Source organism: Atractosteus spatula, chromosome 19, assembly GCF_055471065.1.
Source record: "Atractosteus spatula isolate fAtrSpa1 chromosome 19, fAtrSpa1.hap1, whole genome shotgun sequence".
NCBI classification, from domain to species: Eukaryota; Metazoa; Chordata; class Actinopteri; order Semionotiformes; family Lepisosteidae; genus Atractosteus; species Atractosteus spatula.
The window spans coordinates 8,429,530-8,454,970 of NC_142724.1; the positions used below are offsets into that span (position 1 = coordinate 8,429,530).

At 35.5% G+C, this 25,441-nt stretch overlaps 1 protein-coding gene across 3 annotated transcripts; it reads right to left on the bottom strand.

Annotated features, from left to right (window-relative positions):
* Positions 1–2,007: 2,007 nt before the first annotated feature.
* Positions 2,008–25,441, bottom strand: LOC148818006 (cadherin-like protein 26). Of its 3 annotated transcripts, none has more exons than XM_088937564.1 (16): positions 25,201–25,441; positions 21,483–21,593; positions 20,213–20,362; positions 19,262–19,406; positions 16,216–16,379; positions 14,927–15,058; positions 13,214–13,396; positions 9,452–9,771; positions 8,798–8,940; positions 8,269–8,493; positions 7,671–7,898; positions 6,084–6,202; positions 5,255–5,359; positions 4,818–4,895; positions 4,124–4,204; positions 2,008–3,711 (listed from the first exon to the last, which is right to left on the bottom strand). In XM_088937564.1, the coding sequence occupies exons 1-16, from the start codon at positions 25,237–25,239 to the stop codon at positions 3,493–3,495; spliced, it is 2,442 nt and encodes an 813-aa protein (XP_088793690.1). In that variant the 5' UTR covers positions 25,240–25,441; the 3' UTR covers positions 2,008–3,492. The 3 variants fall into 3 exon arrangements, with proteins under 3 accessions (XP_088793690.1, XP_088793691.1, XP_088793689.1); XM_088937565.1 differs by having other exon boundaries at positions 16,216–16,355; positions 25,201–25,315; XM_088937563.1 differs by lacking the exon at positions 25,201–25,441 and having other exon boundaries at positions 21,483–21,683.

Consider the following 25,441-nt stretch of genomic DNA (forward strand, 5'->3'; position numbering starts at 1 on the left):
CTTTGGTCTAAATTCCTCATGCTCTGTATTTAATTGCTTTTCTACAAAAAAAATTCCAATGTGAAGAAACATTGTGAAAAAGACAGTTTTGCCGTCCCTAACTGGCTTCGTGTCTGTATACTAAACTTTGACTGTATCAACATTTCGTGGAAAAAGATTAACCATTGGAGAGAACTTATTTTTTTATAAAATATAATATAAAATATTTGTAGAACCCTGTCATTCATTTAATCCTCTTGACAAAGACATAATAATGAAAATGTGTAATGGCCTAATCATTACAAGCTCTAATTATTTACGCAATGTGATCATTTAGAGTGGGTCAGAAAATATTTATTCATGAAATAAGAATGAAATTAGAGGCTTTGATGTATATACTTACACTGCTATAAAATAGCATTAAGGCTGGATCTTAATGCTGTTTGACAGTTAAAATTAAATTCATGCCTGAGGGGACATACTGTATCTGCCCATTCTGCCATGAAAAGAACCAGATGCTAGTCATTGTATTATATATTATGAGACTTATATTTCCTTTAAAATACCTGGTAATAGAGAATTTATTCTTATCAATTCTCTTAGTAGAGTTTATAAAAAGGTACAAAAAAGTAAAACATTTTTTGTTTGCAAGATTGGCAATTTGCTTTTATATTCTGTACAGGATATAAAATTGTGATCTAAATATTTTAAGGACACTTAAACTTGCTTTGAAGCTCTAGGATGCAAATCCTGATGACAAAATATGAAAGAAAAGATAAACTAAAATAAATTTGGTAGAGAGGAAAGACTTTTTTTTCACGAAATCATCTGCAAGGTGTCTAAATGCTTTGCTGAATAATATACACAAAATCAGTGTCAATGAAACTGATACTTACCTAAAAATTGTCAAGAATACCGGCTAACCCTTATACTGTCTCTTGAGCTTGTCGGTTCCATTTCTATGCATTCAGGATTATGAAGAGGGTCTCGAACTCCAATTAGTTGCATTATTGTGAATCTTGTATAATTGGTTTATATGTGAAACAAAATAACAAGATCTGACTCATTGTTACAGATTGTTACAGTCTTATTGTAAAATCAATACAGCAGTGTGACCTCCTCCTGGTCAAGTGACACATTGCAGTTTCTCTGGAGGTAGGAACAAGGACACTATAGACACAAGTTTTGATCTGAATTGTTTTTGTTCTGTACACAGATTATCCTCTCAGATTGATTTTAAATAACAGTAGACCTCCTACTGTATGCTCTGGAAAAGATGGTGTGAGCCTGGTCAGTACATGGATGTGAATGGATGAGTACCTCCTGGGAAAAACTAAGGTTTGAGACATTCAACCGAGGTCCTGACCCTCTGGGGTCATTAAAAAACTCAGGGCATTTTTCAAAAGAGTTGGGGTGTAACCCCAGCATCCTGGTCAAATTTCCCATTGGCCCTCACCAATCATGGCCTCCTAATAATCCCCATCTATGAATTGGCTTCATCTCTCTGTTCTCCTCCCCACTAATATTTGATGTGTGGTGATTATACTGATGCACTATGGCTGCCGTCACATCATCCAGGTGGGGCTGCACATTGGTGATGGTGAAGGGGATCCCCATTACCTGTAAAGCGCTTTGAGTGGTGTGTCCAGAAAAGCGCTATATAAATGTAAGCAATTATTATTATTTACTTTTCAAACTCAGTTCTTAAATTGTTTGGATTCATAAAATTATGTTTAAAATAGAAATTTAGTAAAAAGGAATTATTATAATGAATGAAATAGAGTAATGTGTTATGATATTAAAAATATAGTAATATACAGTAAATAATAGTGTCCTATTGTTAAAGATAATCCCAGCTACCCACCTGACAATGTTTCTAAATCAATAAATACAAATCGTTAACACGTTTATACGAAATGTTCAAAACATACTCATTCTACTCTGTTCTGACGTGTTGATTGCTGTGCCTATAAAGTTAATTTGGCATTTGGCCAAATGTTTCACACTTGTTTGTTTTATTTCACATAGTAGATTTTAGTATTTTTTATTTCTATTTTTTTAAATAACAAAAAGAAATTAAAATGAATACAAATTCAATACAGTTACAATTCCCAAGTTGTGCTATCAGAATGAATGTGTTACCAGAATTTAAAAAATGCTACACAGAAGCATTTGGAGAGCAAATTACTGGGGAATATTAAAAAAAATATATTTGTACTTGTGCAAAAAAAAAATGTAACATCTGCCATGACATGCCTAACACCCGATACAAAAATTCATAACAGATCACCAAACCACCCTCAAGTCAATTTAAATATATGCAAACACATGTATAGAAACACAAATATTCACATTATAGTAGAAAACAAAATAGTCCATCACTTTCTATTTTGCACAGGATACTGAGTCTGAGAATGCACCTATAGATAAGAACCACATTACCTGCATTTATAAAAAGATCTGTATATACTAAAGAGCACAAAAACATCCTGAAAAAGAGATTAAGTGACAAGCCATTGATTATTTTGGAAGTGTTTTCCATCTTCTTTTCTAGGACAACTCTGCTAAGTGCTTCAGAACTAGAAATCTGAGCTCCTCTGAAGTTCTTCTCAATTTGAAAGAAAACAGGGAGAAGATGCAGACACTCGAAATTAAAATACTTTTGTAATTCCTGTACTTTAACACTGTCCAAAACGTAATGTTGAAGCTTTTTAGATTTTAATGGTCCATAAAAAAATTACTTAAAAATGAGTAATTACGGTTTGAAGGGAAGTGTGTTATTCGAAAATAAACGCCAGGGGTACCTCAAGCGATTGCAGTAAAGTGCTCAACTAATATCTGTTTAATATTGAGATTTAATATCTGAAAAAAGATGTTCTCTTTTTCTTCATCTAAAAAATGTGACACTGTTCTGATCAGCTCCAACCACTGTAGGACGTGTCCGCTTGGTATATGTAACAGGAGCCGGTCCAGGCTCCCGTGAAACGTAGTTCAGGACCTTATGCAGACGGTATAATCTGGAAGTAAGTGGAGAAGGACAACAGGGAAAAGAAATAGAGGATCAGGATAGGTTGACAGACAAGGGGGCAGTGTTCCGGTGCTTGGGGGGAGTGGCGCAGGCAAACAAGTCCAAACAGTCCAAGGGGGAAATCCGGGCGCAGTCCAGGGTCCAGAAACCGGGAGAACCATCAGAGACAGACGAGACTAAAATCCGGAACTGGATCCGGAACAGGAACAGGGAATTAAAAAACAAGATAACTAGGCCAGATGCTCCGAGCACCGGTCTCAGATGATCAGGATTTCGTGATGAAGCCTATGCCGTCGGGTCTCTCCTGGACACGCTGGTAGGCGGGCTTCTGGGCATCCATCTCCCAGTGCTAAGCCAGGAATAGCAGGAGCCCCAGGCTTAAATAATGACAGACTTAATGAGGGGCAGGTGCATGTAATAAAGAAAAGTCCGAAAGGGTTGGAGCGCCCTTAAGAGGAGGGATGATGATCCTGACAGTATCATTTTCAATTATTTTGCCTCAGTGTTTTTAGGCTGGACATACAAATCGTAGCAAGATTATTAAATCTTGGGCCCAGATCGTGGAGCTGGTCAGACACAAACTCCTGTTCATAAATGGAAATGGCATCAAGTTCTGGGTCACTCATGGGTTGTCCTTCATCAGCATAAATGTGAGGGGGATAGTCATGCAGTTCATTGCCATTGCCTTGGATTAACAGTACTTTCTGTAAGTAAACAAATGAAAATTAAAACTTTAATTATCAATAAATGTCAGTTTGCAAAGAAATCTAGTTTTTCTGAATTAAAGTTTTGCCGTTACACTTTACCTAGCAACCCTAATTTGCATCACTCCCAACAAAAATATATTTCTAATATATTACTAAACTGTTAAACAGTTATACGCTGTTTTCCCTTAAATAATTGTCCTTTACATAATCAACTGAGGAAAGCAGGAGGAAAGCACACAGGAGGAAAGCAATCCTACTTTTTTACTGAATTGAATTTTACTATTTGTTTAATGCAGTAAAAGAAATTAAAATTTATTTTGTGTAGTTTATTTTCTTAATTTGCAATGACAGTGTTAATAAAGCATCTGCATGAATCTTGAACCAATGTGTCAGTGCAGTCCTTACTTACCTTATTAATTTTCGCTTTCAGTTTCATCCCTTCTATGTTTATGCTTTTTGTTAACACTGTTTGTTGGCTCTGCTCTGATCCCTTTAGGGTATAAAAAACTGATTTAATATGGGAAGTCAGTACATCAGAAAGCACCAACTGTGCTCAGTCATGTTTGACAATCTTGGTTTGTATTTCAGCTACTTAAAAAGTGATATAGTAATGCCTCTTGAAAAAAAGTATAATTGCCTTTTGAAATATCCTAAAATGATATCTGGACTATTTATTATTATATTAAAGGATTATTTAATGCTATATCACAAAATTTTTAAAATAAGACTAGTCAATCCCTGCAGGTAACACCCCAGATGCAGAATTGAACCCAGGACCCCAGCACAGTGAGGTAGCAATGCGAATTACTGCACAACCATGCCACCCCAGTGTAGCATTATATTTATAACATACAGTATAGTTGTTCACAGGTACTGTAGATACATGATACATAGCTAAACTTTTATAGGACTGTTTTATAGGATTGTTTTTGCTTAAAAATAATTAAAAAATAATAATTTTCCATCAGATATTTAATGGATTCCACAGGAAACAACCAATTTTTTACATCCTTAGTTTATTTTATTTGCAGTGCTGTTATCAGTAAGGGCCTCAGACCCTGAGCACTCGGGATTTGTATGAATGTCATAATACTAATACGTACCGTCTGACTGTAATGATGCACTTGTTGCCCTATCTTGGAGAACTGACTATTGCTTTGACTTCTATGAATATTCACATTCTGAATAAAAAATGAAAAAGTTACCACCATGAACAGAAAAGAGATTATTGTGACCTAAAAAATAGCATATGACTTGAAATGTACTCTGTTCTAATTATCTTAATAAACAGATCATGCAAATCAACACTGTTTCTATAAAACGTGTTCATATACTGACATAGAAACTCTTCTGTTGTGTGGATCACACAAACTACATTTCCAGATAGTTTGATAAATACAAAGAAAGCCTTAGATCTATCTTAAAAAAGTCAATTTCTAATGAGTGAGAACAAAAAATCTTTGGACACGTATTGAAATAGATCCCTAAGGATAAAAGAAAACTGAATACAGGATAAACACCCAGAAAAACAGATAAGTACCTGAACAAAAATATTTTTGTGTGCCTGCCCATAATAGTTTTTCACATGCTGATTATTTGTAGCATCTGCTTCAGTCATTTGGAATTTCTGTGCTGTATTTGGAACCTTAATAAAGAAAGAAGAAACGTTATTTCACAATAAAGGGAATGGATAAAAGTATATATTTTTCTGATGTTTATTTTAATCAAGTACCATTAAAAGCCTCATATCCAAAACATTTACAATGGAAATTGTATAAGTTACATATGTTAATAACCTAGGTAAGCCAACACTTAAGTCCCTCACCATAGTCAGAGAATATGACCCTGCTAAACTGACTTGTGACTTGTAGTTAACCACTTCCAATGGAAAGTGGTAGATAAGCTAAGGGAGAGAGATACAATCCAGATATTCTCAGGTTTTATTTCACTGAATACTCCCTCTGGTTGATGAGTTACAAGGACACACCATGCCACAAATTGAACCTTCATTTAACTATCATTTAATATATATTTGTAATATAACATAAGTGTAAGCAACTCCTCTTGGAATATACTGTATGGTGTTCTTCTATGACGTGTTTGACATTTCTGTAGTCAGAAAATTTACTGAAATGCAAGTAACAATTATCTGTGAAATCAAAACATAATTTAAAGCCATTTGTGTATCTGAAATGAGTGAATCTGAAGAGGAGACGTCTTGCCCTAATTTCTACAAATGAGAAATACAATCATAAATTGGCATTTACAAAATTAGACAAAACCTTATCTCCAGGAGAGGGTTTCAAAGGCCTTTCACAGAGCACTAGACACCTATTTTTCCAATGTGTTCTAGGGTATAATATGCTTACCATGCAGTCAGTCCCTGGTGTTTCAATGTTAGATTTTACGAAAGTATTTGTTGAATCATCATCTAAGATCATGAATGATTTCTTCTTCCCACATGTCAGAAAACCCAAAAGTAATAACCCTGGAAATCAAAAAAGGGGAAAGAATTGTTTTATTGATAATAGAAAATCAGGCCAGTGGTGATGATTTAGCGTCTCTTTGTAAGGTAATATTTGTCTGTTTCATAGTGTAGCTCATGTTTCAGTATTTCAAGCAACCTGCCTGTGGGAGATTGCGGTTTAAGAGAAGAGGACAGAGGACTGACTGTGAAAGGGGTGCAGCAAATTCTAGTATAATGCCAACACGTGAGTTCTGGAGTGATAATGTACATTAAAGAGCATGGTGATGCTGCAGGATTGTTAATGGGATGAAACAACAGCATTTCTACAATATAAGAATATGGTAAGATGAGGCTATCAGAACTAATTGTTTTCATTCTCCAGTTACAGGGAAACCACCATTTTGCTACATGGAATATGGGTTGATTACAAAACAGACAAAACTATTAATATCTAATTAATATCTCTCTACTGTCCCTGGCACTGCATCTGACGAGATGCCTTTTCCAAAGATCAACCCAAAACTCTCTTTTGGGTCTTTGTTAAACCACTGCCTTGTCCTATTGAATTGGAAGCAATCTACCTCATCTTATCATGCTCACTGCATTGCATTAGATAAACACAAAAATGATTCCAAATGAAAAGATGCTATTAAGCCAAATTTGCTTAGTTGGTAATTCAGTCGCTTAAAGTACGTCTAACATCTGGATAAACAGTTTCATGAACAGCACATACAGTACTTTGGGCCTCAGAACCTGGGTGAGAAACTTTTCCAGTTACGTCTAACTCTTTTAACATGTTTTTTTATATTATAGGTGGGTAGCTGCGTCAGCATGCTGCTGACTGCGTCAGCGTCAGCACTGCGTCAGCACTTCTTTTTTTCAGCATGGAATAAACCTATTACTTGTTCCTTTTTATATTATAAATGGATTCCCTTTTAGTTTCCACTTGTGTTCTGTTGTCCTTGTTTTTCCATTCAGTAAAAAATAGTTCCCTGATTGTTTACTTATTTTAGTGCATCAGCACACTATCTTGATGAAGGTAAAACAAGAATCTGTGTAAACAAAGGGATACTTTTCATACTTTCTGTATCTTCAGAAAGCTCAGAATCACCCAGAGATGATAAGTATGTTTCTCCTTCCTGTGTGAACATTGTTTCCTATGTATTCTTCTAGTATGGCTCTCAACTGAAGTTGTACAGCTGAGTACAACTGAAATAATAACTTTTATTTCTTTTACTCAAATGTATGGTATTCATTTTGACAGTGGATTCATTTTCTATTTCTCTGTTTTTAAATATAAATATAAAAAATAACCTAAATATTGAAGAAACAAATGTTCAGGAGCCATCTGAGTACATTAGACTTGTATCATTAATAGAATATGCAATAGATGTTTTAGAAATATCCATTTTGAGGAACAGAACATGAGCTATCACAACAAGATAAGCAATAAACTCTGGAATGTAATGTCTTGTAAACATTCCCATACCCAGTAGAAGAAATAAGGATGCAAATATGATCCCTATGCCACTGCCTCCCATCTGTGTAGCAGGGGATTTCCGGAATCTGCAGTTTGCTGGTCCTGAACTGACACAGTCACACACTGTCACAGTGAGGTTCTGGACAGAATAGTGCTCCTGTCTGTCAAAGATTTTCAAAGACACTTCATACACACCACTGAAAACATCACTTTCCTTGATGAGATCGACAGAGTACCCTGCATCAAAGAACAGGCATGAAAATTACCATTTAAATCAGTACCAGACTTCAAAGAGATTATCCATCATTTATCCAAATCTATGTCAGAACTCATGTCAAATTTGCCTCACACAAGTGATGAAAAAATGGATTAATTCTCTGTTTGCACTCAGTTACCCATGTATACCTTTTTTAAAAATAAATGGTGATTGCATTACCTATAGCACTTTGAGCAAAAAAAGAATGTTTATGTACTTTAATGAGGTTCTTTGCTTTTTTTATTTAGTGTGTGTGTATTGTAGAATTGTGAAAAGAGGTGGTATGTAACAGGATTGAAAATAAATTTCATGATGCAGAATTTTGTAGAATGCACAGTTTGTGGACTCTACCGTAAGTAGGATCTAGTCTCCATTTTCCTTCAAGATCCTTCTCATTCACCAATTGGAACCGGAAGGGCCCAGAAAAGGGATCTTCATCCAGGTCATATGGAGTGATGTTGGTCGCTCCTGTCCCTGAGCACATGTCAATGTTGGTTTTATGCAGAAAAGGAACATTGTCGTTCTTGTCTTGCATGTGGATAATGAGAGTCCCAGTGCCTGTCATGGGGGGGGTTCCTGTGAATTGAGAGAATGGTAATGGTACAACAATTCAGAAGGATGATTGGTGCAACATTGGTTTGATTTCTGACATTGATTGTTTGTTTAAACCAGGATAAAGTATGATTATAACATCAATAACATTTTGTCAATTTGCAGCCCTGCTGCTGGTCTGAGAGTAATTTATCTGAAATTTCCAAGGAGTAACAATGTGGATTGAAATTAATTTTCTTTTGAAAGAGATCCTAAACTGCTGAACAAAGCTTTCAACATGATATTGATAATGATAATGATTTATTGTAGGTGTATTGTAGCACATTACCTTTATCAACTGCATGTATAAGTACTGTGTATGTGTTATTCACCACATGTGAGGATTCTCTATCCACTTTTTTTATTGTTTTAATTACACCATTTTTTGGATCCACAGTTACCCATCCTGCTGGGTCGTTTCCTATCTCATACCTGTTGTAAAGAAATAAGCAATATTACTGAAAATATATTGATTAGGTCTTCTACAGAGTTCAGGGCTCACAGACTTATATTTATTTGTCCAAAACAGTTTTGCATGCACAATGTTATTTTTTTTCAAATAATGAAAATGTTTTCTTTAAAATTTCTTTCTGTTATTCATCTTGTCTGCAAACATAATTAAGAAGGTGAAACATTCTAGTAAGAAAATTCAAGTATGAACAGGTAAAAAAGTTTCTGGGCCAATGAAAAACATGGTCTTGATAAAGAAATCAAATCAAGTATAAAACACTACAGTAATATTAGCATTTAAACTTTATGTAGTCCGTTATTTGTTATACTGTAAATTTGTAATTGTAATTTCCAACAAAAATTTTACATTTATTTTCAAGTGAAAATATTTAATAAAGGATTAAGAAAAATAGCAATGGTAGGTCATTTGATTTGATGAAACAAGAAAATAATAAAATTGAAATTTTCTTAGATATTGTTTCTGCAAACATACACAAATTCACCAGCAGATTTATCATCCAGGTCCACCGCAGTCATTTTCTCCAGTTCATGGCCTGTTTCTGTGTTTTCGGCAATATAAGTGTTTTTAATGCTTGGTGTGAATTCCGGGGGGTCATTGACATCTTCTACAATGACTTCCACTGTCTGTTTCATCAGTACCGGCAGGTTTCTCTTACTGGCATCATAATGTTTCATTTCCACATTCCAATGCCGTGTGGGGTTTTGTTTCTTCACAGTACATGAAGAATAGTCCTCTTCATTCATCACTGTTACAGATAAGTTCCTCCCGTTACATTTTTCAAAGTCCAGTGGCTGTGATACAAAAAAGGCAGAAGACATTGAAATGGTCTCACTAAAATTATCAAAATATTGGCATTAGAATATACAGTGCCTTGAAAAAGTATTCACCCCCCTTGGACTTTTTAACGTTTTTTGGTGTTACAGCATGGAACCATGATGTATTTAACTGAGAATGTTTGCCACTCATTCACTCACTCAACACAAAGTACTCTATAATATCAAAGTGAAAAAAAAATCCAGACATTTTACTAAATTAATTAAAAATAAAAAACAGAAAATAATTGAATGCATAAGTATTCACCCCCTTGTTTTGACACACCTAAATTACTTCTGAAATAACCAACTCTCTTCTCCAAGTCATGTAATTACTTGACTGGAGTCCACCTGTGTGCAGTTGAGGTGTTTCACACGATTAAAGAATAAATACACCTGTGTCTTACTGTTGAAGGGAACTGGAGCACCCAGAGGACACTCACAGTGACCATGGGGAGAATATACAGACCCCACACATATAGCTCCCCTGGTCCAGAACCCTGATCAGTGAGGCAGCAATGCTAACAACTGCGCCACCATGCTGTCTTAATGCTTTAGTATCTTTACTAAACATCAATACTGGCTATCAGCTGCAATTTAAGCTTTTGTGCAAGACCTTACAAGTCACAGAAGTAATATTGATAATATCCTCCCACCCACGTCATGCCTTTGGTTTTGTCTGCTGTATTGCTCTGCCAGAATGGAAAGAAAGAAACTGTTCCGATCCACAGGATGTCAGTGTTCTCTTGATTGCTTTTTTTGTCAGAAAGACAGATAAAAACAGGACTGTGAAACTTGGACGATGAAGCTAACGGCAGAGAAAATTAAACTAATAAAAGGCAAGTGTGGGCACCGAGGAAAATCTGGTTGTAGTTTCAAATATGCTCCTTCCTATGCTCAGTTTGGATTCATCAAGTCTGGTCATGAGGAGGCTTCAAAGCCAGCTGTGTCTTTTCTGTTCTGAAACACTAAGCAAGAATATAATGGAACCCATTAAAACATATTAGACGCCTAAGACAAACATCTTCGTCTCTCAAAAAAATGAGTATTTTGAACACAGAAAGGCTGAGTCAAAATGGTTGTTGCCAAAACGACCATTTTTCACCAGCACATCAACAACAATATTTGTTCTGAAGGCATCATAGATGCCAATTTACCTCATTTCAGAGGAAGAAAAAACAATTCATTATTACTGAAGTGCTTAAACAAACTGTACAGAAAGGGCATCTGTGGGAAGATTTTTCAGTTGTTAGGAAAGTAAGCCAAGTTCCTTTATCTGATGACAGATGTGGCCAGTGGCAGAGGAACAAATGTTAGAGAGTATAAAAGCCTCTACAAGCACTGCCATTCAGGTCAATCAATCAAAGTTGCATATGACATGTATTCGAGCATGACCTTCGTGAAGATTTGATGCGCGGTTTTGATCAGAGTTCTGTCTGCAAGCTGCTGTTTCAAGTAAGCTCAGCTAGTGTCTTGTTGATATAGTCCATGATGTGGGAACTACCGCCATGCCCAAGACTTTCCAGCTCTGCAGCTGAACACAGTGACAGCAGAATAATAAGATGGTCACTGTTTTATTCACTACAAAGAACTGGGAAGCAAAAATGATCACCTGGTAATAATACACATTATATTGAATAATATGATATGGTGAGTGACATAAAAACTAATGCACTAAGTTTGAATCTTTGTTCGGGTGCACATCTCGGACACTATCTGCTTTGCACAGATTTGTGTTGATTATCCAGAATACAGATGGTCACAGAGTATTCACTTAAGAAAAAGAGCTGCAAAGATTTGTGTCAGAGGAAAATTATGCTATGGCTGACTTCTTCAGTGAGAAGAATTTTTTCTCTAAACTTGTGTACTTGAGCTACATTTTTACCCTACTAAAGGAATTGAACATGTCATTGTAAGGGAGGATGACAGTTTTCAAACTGACAGACAAGATCGTGACTTTCAAAACAAAGCTTATATCCTGGAGAAACGATGTGGACAGGAGTCCTTGATACCTGTCCTACTTTTGGAGAACATGCAGGGACTTGAAATAAAAGAAGATCTGACTTTATTATCGGAAATATCTGAACAACACTTTTCAGCTACAAAAGACTCAAGAGCAGATACAGAATGGGTTCATAATCCTTTTTTAAACATCCACTAGCAATTGACTTAGCATTGCAGGAAAATCAGCTAATCAAACCGAAAATTGACAGAGCTTTAAAAACATTTTTTTTATTTAATGTCCTCACCCTTTCGCTGTTTAAACCTCTTTTTAATAATAATAATAATAATAATAATAATAATTGCTTACACTTATATAGAGCTTTCTGGACACTCCACTCAAAGCGCTTTACAGGTAATGGGGACTCCCCTCCACCACCACCAATGTGCAGCCCCACCTGGATGATGCGACGGCAGCCATAGTGCGCCAGAACGCTCACCACACACCAGCTATCAGTGGGGAGGAGAGCAGAGTAATGAAGCCAATTCATAGATTTTTGAATTAAAAAAGGACAGGATATCCCGATCTTGACAGCAAGAGCTTGAAAATCTTGGTGCTGTTCATGTCAGTCTATCTGTATGAGGCACCTTTATTCGTTAATTCGTTATGCATTATATATGAATGCAATATAATCTAGAGTGGTACGGCTAGGGCTCATAATGGGGCAGCTGCTGTGCATAGTTTGCAAGATCTCCCCATGTTCATGTGGACTTATTCTGGTTTCATGCCACTGAACCTTTTTTGAAGGAGTAGGATTGGATTCTGCTACAATGCATACAGTACCAAACATCCCATTATAGGATAGGGCAGTCAGGATAAAGATTCAGGTGATGAAGAATGCAATGTACAGTAGGTGATCCCACTACGTAGCAATAGCTAATTGTAGTTACTCTCTAGTATCTGATCCATTATAAAGTTTATTTTTTATAAGTAAAGTTCTGCAAGCAATAGATCATCTGAACATGTGTTTATAGATATACTGTACACTACTAGTCTTGCCCATTTCGTACCCTAAAACAGAATTGTATAGGGTGATCCAGTTTTACAATCCATTTCAAACCTAGACGGATTTGATAGGTCAGAAAGCCTCCTATTAGTGTTTGTCCTTGTACTGCAATTCTAGCAAAGAATCAGTGAGATTCCAGTGGAAGGGTTTGGATAAACACAGCATAAACTTGGACTGAACACACAAGCTCCTGACCACTGATTGGTGCTGTATGTCAAGATAAAGTTTGTCATGCTGTCACCTCCTCAACCATTCTTAGTATTGCATTGCCAACACCCTTACGTGGTAAATGACGCAGACCAAATTGTATAATTGTAATCTCAAGGCTGTGGGAGTCCTACATAACATCTGTATGTTTTACCCGATGAGCCAATCTGATGCAACTAGAGAAATTTAAGGGAGAAAATATTTACCTTTACAACAGTCAAGATTCCATCATTAGTCTCTGGGTCTGTAGTTATCTGAAAGTTTCCGTCTTTGTCATCTTCAATGATGTATTTTGCGTTCCAGGCAGAAGTTGACTTTTTGTCTTTGTCATTTACCTTTATTCTGAGAACTGTCACTCCTTCATACCTCTCCTTCACTTTGACAGTCAGCTAAAACACAAAGTCAGTGAGTCAATACAAAGGAAGTCATGCATAAATTTGGGATACTCCCAAGCACATCATTTCTTATAAAATAAATAAAAACAAAGTTATGACTTGTCACAAACCTGGAGACTTATCATCATTTATATATACGGTACCAGTCAAAATTGACCATTATTTGGGTGAAAGAAATTTTGCTTTCATGGAAGATGTTTGTTGGACCTGAGAAAATGTTATGTACAGGTACAGTATAAATAACATTTACAGTTTTTATCAAATATATTCAGACCTCTGCATAGTTTTACAGATTTTGTTCCTTTAAAAATTGCTGTCATGAATTAGAAATAGGTACTTGTCAAATACGCAACCTACTCCACACATGCGAAGAAAGAAGTTAAAATTATTATGACCTTAACAAGCCACACAAATACGTTGAATGGCTTACTGTATGTTTATGTGCAATAATAATGGTTCTAGTGATTTCATTATTAGTAGAAGAACAACAGATTCCTTAGTCATGTAGTGAATTTGAACACTAAGGATATTTTAAAGCATGTCGGAGATAGAATAATTTAAAATCACAGATCAGGAGAATGGCACAAAAATATTGACCTGTTTGTATATCCCTGTGAGCAAGAAATCAAGAAATGGAAGATGCATTCTACCACACAGAGACTGCCTAGATTAGTTACGAGTTCAAAGGGTAAAATGAGAGAAAATTACTAGTCACTCCACAAAGATGGCCAGTTTGGCAGGGCGGCAAACCCATTGCAAACATGGTAAATTTATTTTTGGTCAAACAAGTCAAAAGTGGTAGTTTTTGGTATAATTGCAACGAAATACATCTGGCACAAAACAGAGTGCAACACCCAGTCATAAACAGATGGCTGTTATAGCTACAGCTACCCAGGTACCCTACAGCTAAGCATGATGGTGGAATCTTATGTCTGCTTCTCATCAGCAGGGACTGGAAAGCTCATCAAGACTAAAAACTTGGTGTAACGTACTGGCAAATCTTAGAAGAAAACTAGTTTCAAAAAAGTGAATGTACTTCAGTGTTTCAATCAAAAATCCTGGCTTGAATACTTGAAAATTTGTTTTGTTTTGAGACAAAACTGCTTGAGAACTGCTGTCCAGAAGCAACCCCCAAGCAACTTGAGAAAACTTGAACAAATCTGACAAGGTGAATGGGCATACTGTACGTTGCACCAAGCTGGTGTACTAAGTTGGTAGACATTTGCCCAAAATATGTGCTGCTGTGATTGCTGCCAAAGGGACTTCCACATAATATTGAGCTTGTGGGCCTGAATACTTTTGCCATCTGTTTTATTAATTTTAGTTTTTGCTGATGACTACTGTAACTTATCTTGCCTTTACAAGTCTTCATTATGAGCATTCAGGTTTTAAATAAAATATAGAGTTTTAAATAATGTGTGCGTATCATTTCATTTCACAAAATAGGACACAATACAAAGGGATACAAATACAAATACAAATATGATCAGTTTTGCAAGGTACTGTGTGAATATGAACACTCACTTTTGGACTGAGAAAAACTGGTAGATTGTCATTAGCATCTTTCACAGTTAACAGAACAGTTGTGGAACTTGAGAGCTGTACTTTCTCACCATGGTCTTTAGCTTCTACGATGATGGTGTATTTCTCTGTTTGCTGTAAAACAGAACAACAATAGAATGGTTATCATCTTAGGCTCTTGGCTCCTGGATCCTGATGAATAAGTTAGAAAACAGATGGATGATTATCATCTGGGAAAATAAAATTGAATGTACATTTTCTGTGACTGAAGTAATGCAGGTATTTGGTAGGTTACACCCATGTGCTTTTATCTGGCATAATTATTTGGTAGGTTGTATCTCACTTATTTGTTTTCCATTTGTCTTTTTATTTTCTTTAAAAATACATTGATTTTAATGAAATTAATGATTCCATTAATTTATACTGTTATTTTGAATAACCTGATGTTGCTCTGCCCATTTCATCAGTATGGTCTGAGTTTCAGTGCTGGGAAAAAGATTCTGAGCCCCCTGGGTTGGTCCTTATTCTTGTTACATTTTAGACCTAACACAGCCTTCATGAAGATCTTATTAAACGATGAAGATAACCTAATTAATTGCACAACAAAAAGATATAAAATTTTGTAGATGTATGTAATTACACTGAATATACATCCTTAACTATCCTGGTCAATAAATACTGTATGTAAATGTCTCACACAATCAGACACAAGCCTCCTCCTGTCCCCGCAAACCCAGACACATTAAGTAATTATCCAATCAGTCACCACCACACCAGAGTACTTAAGGACTCGTTCTCAACATGACAATGCTCAGTATTGGGTTTCCCACAGGAGCTGCTCAATTAAGAGTTTCTTGTGACCTCTGCTGTTTGCTTCCTGAACCTCCGGCTTTCTGCCTTAGACTTTCTTTGACTATGACTTCGGATACTCCCTATTAGATAAGTACATCTGGCTTTCACTAATACTTGTTCCTCAGATTAAAGCATTAACCGCATAGGGTCCAACCTTAATTTTGGCTGTTGCACTGCAACAGTAAATCCTTACATTCAGTAACTGGTGATACCTTCTTGAACAGCAATGACTTCAACTTTAGCTGTAACTGCATGTAAGTCTCTCGCATAGACATTCAGGAATTTTGCCCATTCTTCTTTACTGATCCATGACAAGTTGGTGAAATTTGAGGCTTTTTTTCTCTCTCTGTCATTTGTGATGCCCACTGGGCTTGCAGATTTTTTCCCGAATGTGAAGAACGATTATCGCTATTGATGGAGTATGTCAAAATATTACTCACCTCATAGTCCAAACATCCTTTGAATGAAACCATGCCTTTTTCATTAATAGTGAACTCTACATCCTTTGTCATAGGGGACACTGAAGCAATACTATAAGAAAATGTTGAATTTTCCGTGTCTGGTTTGTCCAGATCTGTTGCTGACACAATAATGAGAGAATCACCTGTGAGAAGAACACAAAACTAGCTAATTAAGAAAACAAATAAAAGCCCTCGATAAATGAATGTACTGTAATATACTCATGGATTTATGTATGTACTTTGAGGTGAAATTTTTATTTTTTTACCTAAGGTGAAATGCATTGTAATTATTTTTAAAATTATTACTGTAATCGTAAATTGACCTTCACAAATAAATACTGAGCTTAAATGTAAAGATTATACCCTAATTAGTGAAAAGGAAATAATAATAATAATAATAATTCCTTACACATATATAGTGCTTTTCTGGACACTCCACTCAGAGTGCTTTGCACCACTAATAAGAGGTTCTGAATTTACATGCTGGTTTTGCAAGATATCTGACTTCAATCTTATTGCATTGGTTTAGGCTATGATTAATCAAGGAGTGAAAAAGAAATGAGCAGCCTGACTAAACAGCAGATTAGGACTAAAATGATAAAAATAGATGGCAATACAATTCTAGAGATGTATGACAGAAAGCCAAGAATATACAGTAACTCTGATCACAATCAAAGGGGAAAATGTTCAATGAGAAACATTTGATGTTGAATGCTGGTGTAACATGTCCAGTATTCCTTACCAGCCCTCTGCATTTCTGTTCAAACTTCAATAATTTATATATTAGGGTTTATTTGGTTAATTGGGGGCATATATAACAAACAGTTAATTTAGAAATTTCTATGTGTCTGTTTCAGCAATTAGTCTATAAAATTACTAGTTTGCTGATCAATTATTTTATAAATCAATAAAAGGATTTGAGTCTGAAAATTCAAAGATTTGGACTTTTGAGCCCAAAGCCAGCTGGATACACCCAGGTAGCCTGAATCACAGATATCTTGCAAACCCTAATATTTCTAAAAATAGTCCAGACAGGTTCTTATAAATAATGAGCACACTGCATGCTCAAGGCTCTGCAGACATTAAGAACTATGCAAGCATTTATTTTTTTTTCTTCTAAACTGTCTTTGAATGTAAAAAAGGACGTTTAAAATGTAATTGGCCTTGATTTGTTTTACCTAACCTATGCACATGCCATGTCTCAAAGATTTGTAAAACGATAAACAATAAAAGCGAGCAGTATCTGGTGATCATTAGGTGGCACTCCTGAGCAGAATTTCCACAAACAAACAGCCCACTGTAGTGCCTGGGGACACTCTACTGTAGGAGGTGCCGAGATGTTAAATCAAAGTCCTGACTGCTTACTGACTGAGTACAGTGACTTGGTCATTAATGATCCCTTGACAATCAAAAGAGTAGGGATGTTAACCCTATGTCCTGGTTAAATTGCACTCTAGGTTTGTACAATCTGGCCTTCCTCAAGCTTCCCCTTTATTCAGTCAATGAACCAATTTCTAACATTACACCTACAATTCTACTGTGTTGTAGGGGTTGTTGCCATCTAATGGTTCCTGCATATCACCCAGGTGGGAGCTGCTCTTCATAACGGGATGAAGTGGGTCTTCTCATATACGTAAAGTGCTTTTGGATACATTGACACAAAAAGCACTATAAAAATGCAATAATTAATTGATGGACTAATACACGGATAGGTCTATAGGTAAAAGCCAAACCTATAAAAGTGCCTAGAATTGTTGTATGATATAATTTCATATTAATGCACCCAAACTCTAAAATAATATACCCTATTTAAACCAGGGAAAAGGTCCTTTATAAGCAATATGCTGCAAGTTGAAAATACAATACTTTATATCTCATTATATTAATAATGCACACAATAGAATATTATATGCACTGATAATATGCATATGATTCCAATGCATAAAAAGAAACATGAGCTATACAGTAGATGTGCAAATCTATTTTAATTTAGTTAAATTTAAAACTTAACATTTTCCCTCAACTTAAAAATGTTAAAGCTGTGTTTTAGAAGTAAATTAATAAAAACAAATATAGATACACCTGGTGAGTTTTCCAGATTTGTAATTTCCAGATTGTTTTATGAATAGCTATTGGCCCTCACTATGATAACCGAATTGAAAAAAAATTGCTGATTATTCCTCCTTTATTTGTAAATGGATCACAGTAGACAGATGACACTGATCAATCATTACTAAACCTAAATGTCTTGCATTTTAATTCTTTCAAAAATGTAGGTGCCAGTCTTTCTTTGCGCTTATGGTATTTTAAGATTTTAATAAACTGTTCTTATAATCTTTGATTTCAAATAAATCCTTAAAAAATATGATCATTTTTATTAAATCACAAGGAAGGAAAAGTAAAAGTTTTTATGTTTGATCGATCACGCTTATCATCACAAAATACACAAGTGACATAAACAGTATAAATTATTAAACACAACAGTCTCACCAAATATAATGTCTAAAAAAAAGAGATCTTAAAATTCTAACACTACATACAACAGTGCAGTCTGCCACTAAGTGAGTGAGTTTTGTCCATGCCATTCTGGCTGTACTGGCTATGTAAATTACAAATCAATAACAACGCATTATATTTTCAATTCTTTTTTTTAAGAAACAGGGATTTCAGGTAAATTTAGATTTTTAAGATAACTCTTATTCAGGCTGCAAAGCTAGTTGCGTTTCCTTTGAGTCTCCTGGCTCTGATGCCACAGGCACATTTATAGAATAACTGGCCTGTTTATACATTGACAGATGCAGCTCTTATATATCCCAAACAATAGTTGGATTTTAATAATGTTGTATGATTGGCAATGGTACCTTATTTCTATCTGAATCAAGATTTCTGTCTGTTGTACTATGAATATGTAACTGTAAGAAAAACAGCATTCTGCCGTAGCTTTGTGAAACTAATCATGCAGTACATTTATTTGAATATTACAAATATTTATGTAATAGAATAATGCAATTAGAGTTGAAGTTACCTTGAGATGTTGATTCTTTAACTGTACTTTCATACAATGTGTTTTGGAAGATTGGTGGGTGATCATTTATGTCCAAAATATTGATCTCAACTCCAAGCCGTGCATTCAAAATGCCAGTGAAATCGTTTTTGGCTTCATATTGTAGCTGTGTAAATTAAAGAGGAATTAAAAATAAACATTACAACAATAAAATTACATTTATTAAATAACAAGTTTTGAAATTTAGCATCATAAATATATATTTTCTAAGTTGCTAAAGCTTAGATATCCTACTCCAAATGTAAGTGGACAAATTTAGAATAAACAAAGAAAAAAATAATAAAGGACATGTTCACAATGTGTAGGCCCACAATTGTAATCTAATTGGTAAATATAGAAGGTCTCAACATAAAACATTATCAATACTGGCAGTACATTGGTGTCCAAAATATCTTACAAAACATATTGTAGTGGCAGTAACAATGGGCCTGACAAAAAACAAATTCTGTTGTCCAAAGAATAAGAAATATACCCATATTTATGTATTCAAAACGTTTGTATACAAACGTGTGCCCAGCCCTCTAGATCATATATATTTGGCCTGTCTGATCTAGCTTTTTCTCTGACTGGCCCCTTGGTCTCCTGTAACTATTAAATACTCCACGGTAGACTGTGAGAACCCACAGTGCGCAGTGTCTTACAAGCAAGCGTGCACGAATTACAGACAACCCAACTCTTCCATGCTGGAGTTTTGTCAGCTCCAAGCCATTTGCCTTCAAGAACTGGTGGTGGATTGGCTTTACATACTTTGTGACTAGCGCATAAGGCCTGCATGTAACATCTTGTACATATCTCCTAGCACAATCCATAACCCAAGGAATGAAGCTAGTCAAAAAAAACTGGTTGTAGTATAGTCTATCTTCATAGTCTAGTTCTTCAGAAATGTCAATAGCAGGGTTTTTTTTCACTTACCATCAGTTTGTGGTATTTCTCATAGTCTACCTTTCCAAATACTCTAATCTCTCCCGTATCTTTATCAATTTTAAAGATGCCTTTTGGGTCTTTGTCTACCCCGCTACCATGTAATGTGAATAGCAATTGGTATTTACTTTCCAGGTTGATCTAAAAATGCAAAAATACAACAAGATTAAAGCATTAAAACAATTCCTCAAACACTAACTCTCCCAACTTTGACATGAGAGTTGATCTTTAACTTTTAATTTCCAGGTTACCAGTCTGTATTTATTTTGTTGCAATGTCTACATGCCCTTTCAGTTCTTTCAGGAATTGATATTATTATGTGGACTGAAATAAATATAATGGAACTAATCTATAACGTTCTTGGGATATAAGACAATTTCAGATCTACTGTATATGACATACCAATCCCCATGGAACACTGGCCTAATCTAATGACTTCCTATGGACACACTATTAAAACTTAATACATTCTCTGTCACTGCTGTAATATTAAGTACTGTTACAGAGTCCACAACAAGTGTTGCATGTAGTTATTACATATGATCAAACCACTCTTATAAGTAGTTTACATTCAACGAGTCCATAATGAACAACAGTAAAAATTCTGAGAATTAAAAACCTAAGAAACAATTCAACTGCAGTGGTACAAGGTATAAGCAACATTTATATCAATGAAACTTGTTGCATATAATCTTCAAGTATTTTGTGATTACAGTATCTGCATTCACTTTAAGGCAATCATGTAGACTGCTTGTTCTGAGCTCTTCTATCCTCTTTGCAGCTGCTCCACACCCACCTAACAAATCTTTTTACCCAACAAATCTCTCTGTTTTAATCTTTTATAAAATGTTTTTACATGGGTGTGCCTAGATTATATAAATCGTTCAGTTCAGTTGTTTAATTTCTGGGATTTTCTCATGTAAATACATGGTTTAAAATGTTGTTTATGACATTCTTAGTTTAAAATGGAGAACAAAAAACTACAGGCACCAAAACGTGTGACTAAAACTGAGGCCTGTAATGAAGCACAAGGTATAACCCATCACCAGCACTTGATTGTGACATACTGTATGAACTATTTCTGGCCATCCCTCTGTTTGTTCAAGGTCATTTCCTCCAGCCCGTGAAAAACTACTGTTAATTACACTACAATGCCAATACACGGCAGTAGGAGCCTTTGTAGCACTTGTAGTCTACCTTTTGTAGTTGCATATTTATTTCACTTATTATAGTTTCCATTTTACACATCCTGTGTACTTACCGTTCCCAAGGTATAAGGAAAAGGACCTGGGTTTTCCTCCTCAATGGTAAATGAAGAAATGATCCAGGCCCGTTTCTGACGACTCCGAACGGATTGTGAATCAGTTGCATCCTGTACGTATTGACAAGTGGCAGAAAAATCAATCATATTCAGTATATGAATATGAAATACTATATAAACAAATATATATTCACAGTGCATAATCTTACACAAATTCTTCTATGTGTCTATGTGTGCTAAAAATGTTCCAAAGTCTGATGCAAGCAGTCTGGAGAAGCCAGGAGTGAACAGTTTCCAGAGAAGTTGATCCCCTGAAGCTTTTATAGGCCACTCCTCAAGAACAACAAAAAAAAAGATAACCACAATCACGTCTATATGGCTATGGAATATTTAATCAATTACCAAAAGTTTTAAAAAGTCTTCCTTCATGAGAGAACTCACGGAAAAAAGAAAACAATTACAGAGAACAATAGTTTGGTGTCACAGTTTGCAACTTCAAACTACAGAAAAACCACCAATCACTGTTGAAAAGGGATTACTTTAAGTGTTAACATTACTTTAAGTTGACATCAAGATGTCAACTTCTTTTTTTATACAGTGCCTTTCAATCCAGAACATTCCCAAAGCTCTTTAGATAAATCAATTACATAAAAAGGTGTACAGTAAAAAAGGAGAATAATAAAATGATGTATAAGTATTAAATTAAAAAGAACAAATTAGGTTAAGAACTGAAGGCCATCGAAAACAAATGAATTCTGAGGCCAGATTTAACCAGATTAGCCGTGGCAGCGTATTTTAATATGGTCAGGAAGAGTATTCTGTAAACGGAGGGCTACCACTGAAAAGGCTAAGTCCCTTAACATACATTTGACAGAAAATTTTGTGAACCCTTTGGAATTATTTATATTCCTGCAGTAATCGTGCCTAAAATGTAATCTGACCTTCATCTCTGTCATAATAATTGATACAGTCCGATTAAACAAATAACACATAATTGTACTTTTCTTGTCTATATTGAACACATTGTTTAAACATTCACTATCAATGCTGGAAAAAGTTTGCAAACCTTTAGATTTAGTAACTAGGGGGACCTCCTTTAGCAGCAATGACCTCAAGCAAATGTTTCCTGTAGCTGTTGATCAGTCCTGCACAATAGTTTTGGGGTATTTGGGCTTATTCTTAACAGAAATATTTCAATTCATTGATATTTTTGGGATGTCTTGTATGCATGGTTTGCTTCAGATCATTTCACCGATTACTCCAGGAATGCAGATAATTCCAAAGGGTTCACAGTCTTTTTCTGACCACTGTATGTTAGGGGACAGAGCCTTTTCAGTGGTAGCCCCTAGTTTACGGAATACTGTTCCTGACCATATTATAAAATGTAGCCCCTGCTGATCTTGTTACATCTCAACTCTGAACTTACTTGCAATTAATGCAGGAATACAGGTGATTCCAAAGGGTTGACAAACTTTTTCTCACAATGGTATGAAGCTCTGGGAAGGCTGAGGAGCCTAGAGCCAGCGGAACAAAGAGTGAACTAGGAATGTGGGGATTGTAACACTTGAAGGTACACAAGACACAGACCTTGCAGTGCCCGGTAGTCAAATAAGAGAATTTTAAATTCAACCCTGTAAGGAACTGTTAGCCAGTGCAGATTCTTGAGTACAAGAGAAATGTCTGGAAAGGAATTTGAGATGTTTTCCATTTTGTCATGTAGGCCAGTTTTGTGGATTATTGACTTTTCATCTCAGTAATGATATGTACCTGTATGCTGTAGTTCCTTCGGATTGACCATTGGCCTCACAGTTACATCCCTAACTAGTTTCCTCCTTTCCCAGCAGTTCAGTTAGGAGGGACAATCAGATCTACAGTAGGCAGGGTCAGGCTGGTTTGATACACAATCCACTTCTTATTGATCAGATTTACAGTACTCCAAGGGATATTCAGTGTTTTTGATTTTTTATAAATTTCCTCCAATCTGTGGTTTTCTACAAATGTATCCCTACGTCATTTTTTAAGCTCCTTGGTTGTAATAGTTGCTTGCAATTCACTACCTGACTTAAAGACCTTACAGTGACAGGTGTATCAATTCTTAAGTCATGCAATTCACTATTATCACATACAGTAGAGACAAAGACCAAATGTATTTAAGATTGCCACAGCAAAGGATTTAAATACTTGTGTAATCATGACCATTTTTCTTTCATATCAATGATCTATCTACTTTTTTCTGTTTCCTTTGAATGAGTACAGCAGGTTGCGTATGTAACCCTTTTTTAGTTTAATACTAATTGCTATGTAAAAGTGTTGTGATTGGTAGTAGTTCAGGTGGGTAGCTGCGTCAGCATGCGTAGGCTGCAAAGGAACAAGTAATAGGTTTATTCCATGCTGAAAAAAAGAAGAAAGAGAACACAACGTTTCGGCCGTGGAGCCTTCTTCAGGTGCGAAGCCGTGGAGCCTTCTTCACACCTGAAGAAGACTCCACGGCCGAAACGTTGTGTTCTCTTTCTTCTTTTTTTCAGCATGGAATAAACCTATTACTTGTTCCAAAGTGTTGTGATTGCATGTTGTATCACAACAAAATGTGTAAACTATGCAAGTATATAAAAATGTTTATATTATCATCATAAAAATAAGAAATGATGTTGGTTCATTAGTACTTCTAGTACAATGTGCTAAAAGCTCAGTGTCAGGCAATAATTTGGTTTTATACATAGATGTTATCCCTGCCTGTTTTCTCTGAAGTCTAACATTGCTTTGTATTGAATTTAAATTGAGAAGTAAATACCGAGAATAGGAGTAAGTAAAACAGAAGTAAAAATTGTATTTGATAATATGCCTCTTAATGCCAGTGTTTCCTGTTAACAGAACTATGCAAAATAAATGTTTCTCTAGTTTTTCAATATTGTTTATTATTACAAATTTTCTGTTTCATTAGGAGTTTTTACGGCTGCAGTATGTGCCTGCAGCTATTATCTGTCTCAAAAGTAATATTAAAGCCATTCCACCACTTTGAGATCTGCTGTTTCAGCACAGTGCAGTATGTGCCTAAACCTGTGTGTTATTATTCTTGATTGGTTCAAATTAGCTGTAACGCACGAATTTTGCTATGCTATATAAACACATTCTGTTTATTTCACTTGAGTTACCAACGCAGTGCAGTTAACCATGAAGTTTCAAAATGTTAAGATTCTAGCAATTGCCTTGGGCAAAAGAGAAATTGATACTTACTCGAACCTGCACATGTTTGCCTATTTTCTAGTTATTTCTGCCTCATTCCCTTCTTTTGTTTTGTGAATCCAGATGTGGTCAATCTTTTTAGAAATATTCAACACTCTTTCAAATGCAAAACAGTCATCAAAGGCACATGCTGCTTGCAGTCGATTATATTTGAAATGGTCATTTTCCCCACTTTATCTGAAGACGCTTACAGTATGGATTTATACAATTAAAGGAATTTCATTAAAATCACCAACCTGTGGAAGTCACTCAATGACGCCTATGGGTTTCATAAAACTCAACAAGAACTATTTAAACATTAGTACCTTGACTATGAAATAAAAAAAGTTTCATTGTATTCAATTTTTTAAAATACGATCAGGTTAGCTTATTCTACTAATCACCCTTCCTTGTATTTAAAAGTATATAGTTTTTCTTAATATGTTAAAAGCAGCTGAAGATGCAATAAAGAAAACAATTTTGCAAATACACTTACTAATACTGCCAGCAGTAGAAGAATGATGACAGGCTTCATATTAAACCCGAATGTGGTTTAATGCAAATCCACAGTAAACAGTGACTGGTTTTGTTCTTCTTCCACATTACAAGGGAGCTGAAACCAAAGGCTCATCTATATAAATGTAGGAAGGCAGATCTCTGTAGGTGACCCTCTGATGTCATCTCTTCCAGGAAATGCAGACACATACTGTACAGTACCTGCCTGTTATACAGTGCTA

What these genes read in the sequence shown, in the direction of transcription:
- LOC148818006 (XM_088937563.1), bottom strand. Translation starts at nt 21,683, where the DNA reads ATGCACTGTGAATATATATTTGTTTATATAGTATTTCATATTCATATA. An exon ending in TAAAGAATCAACATCTCAAG is followed by an intron (nt 16,380 to 19,261) that starts GTAACTTCAACT and finishes TTCTTCTCACAG; the next exon opens with GTGATTCTCTCATTATTGTG. An exon ending in TGCATCATTACAGTCAGACG is followed by an intron (nt 4,205 to 4,817) that starts GTACGTATTAGT and finishes TATACCCTAAAG; the next exon opens with GGATCAGAGCAGAGCCAACA.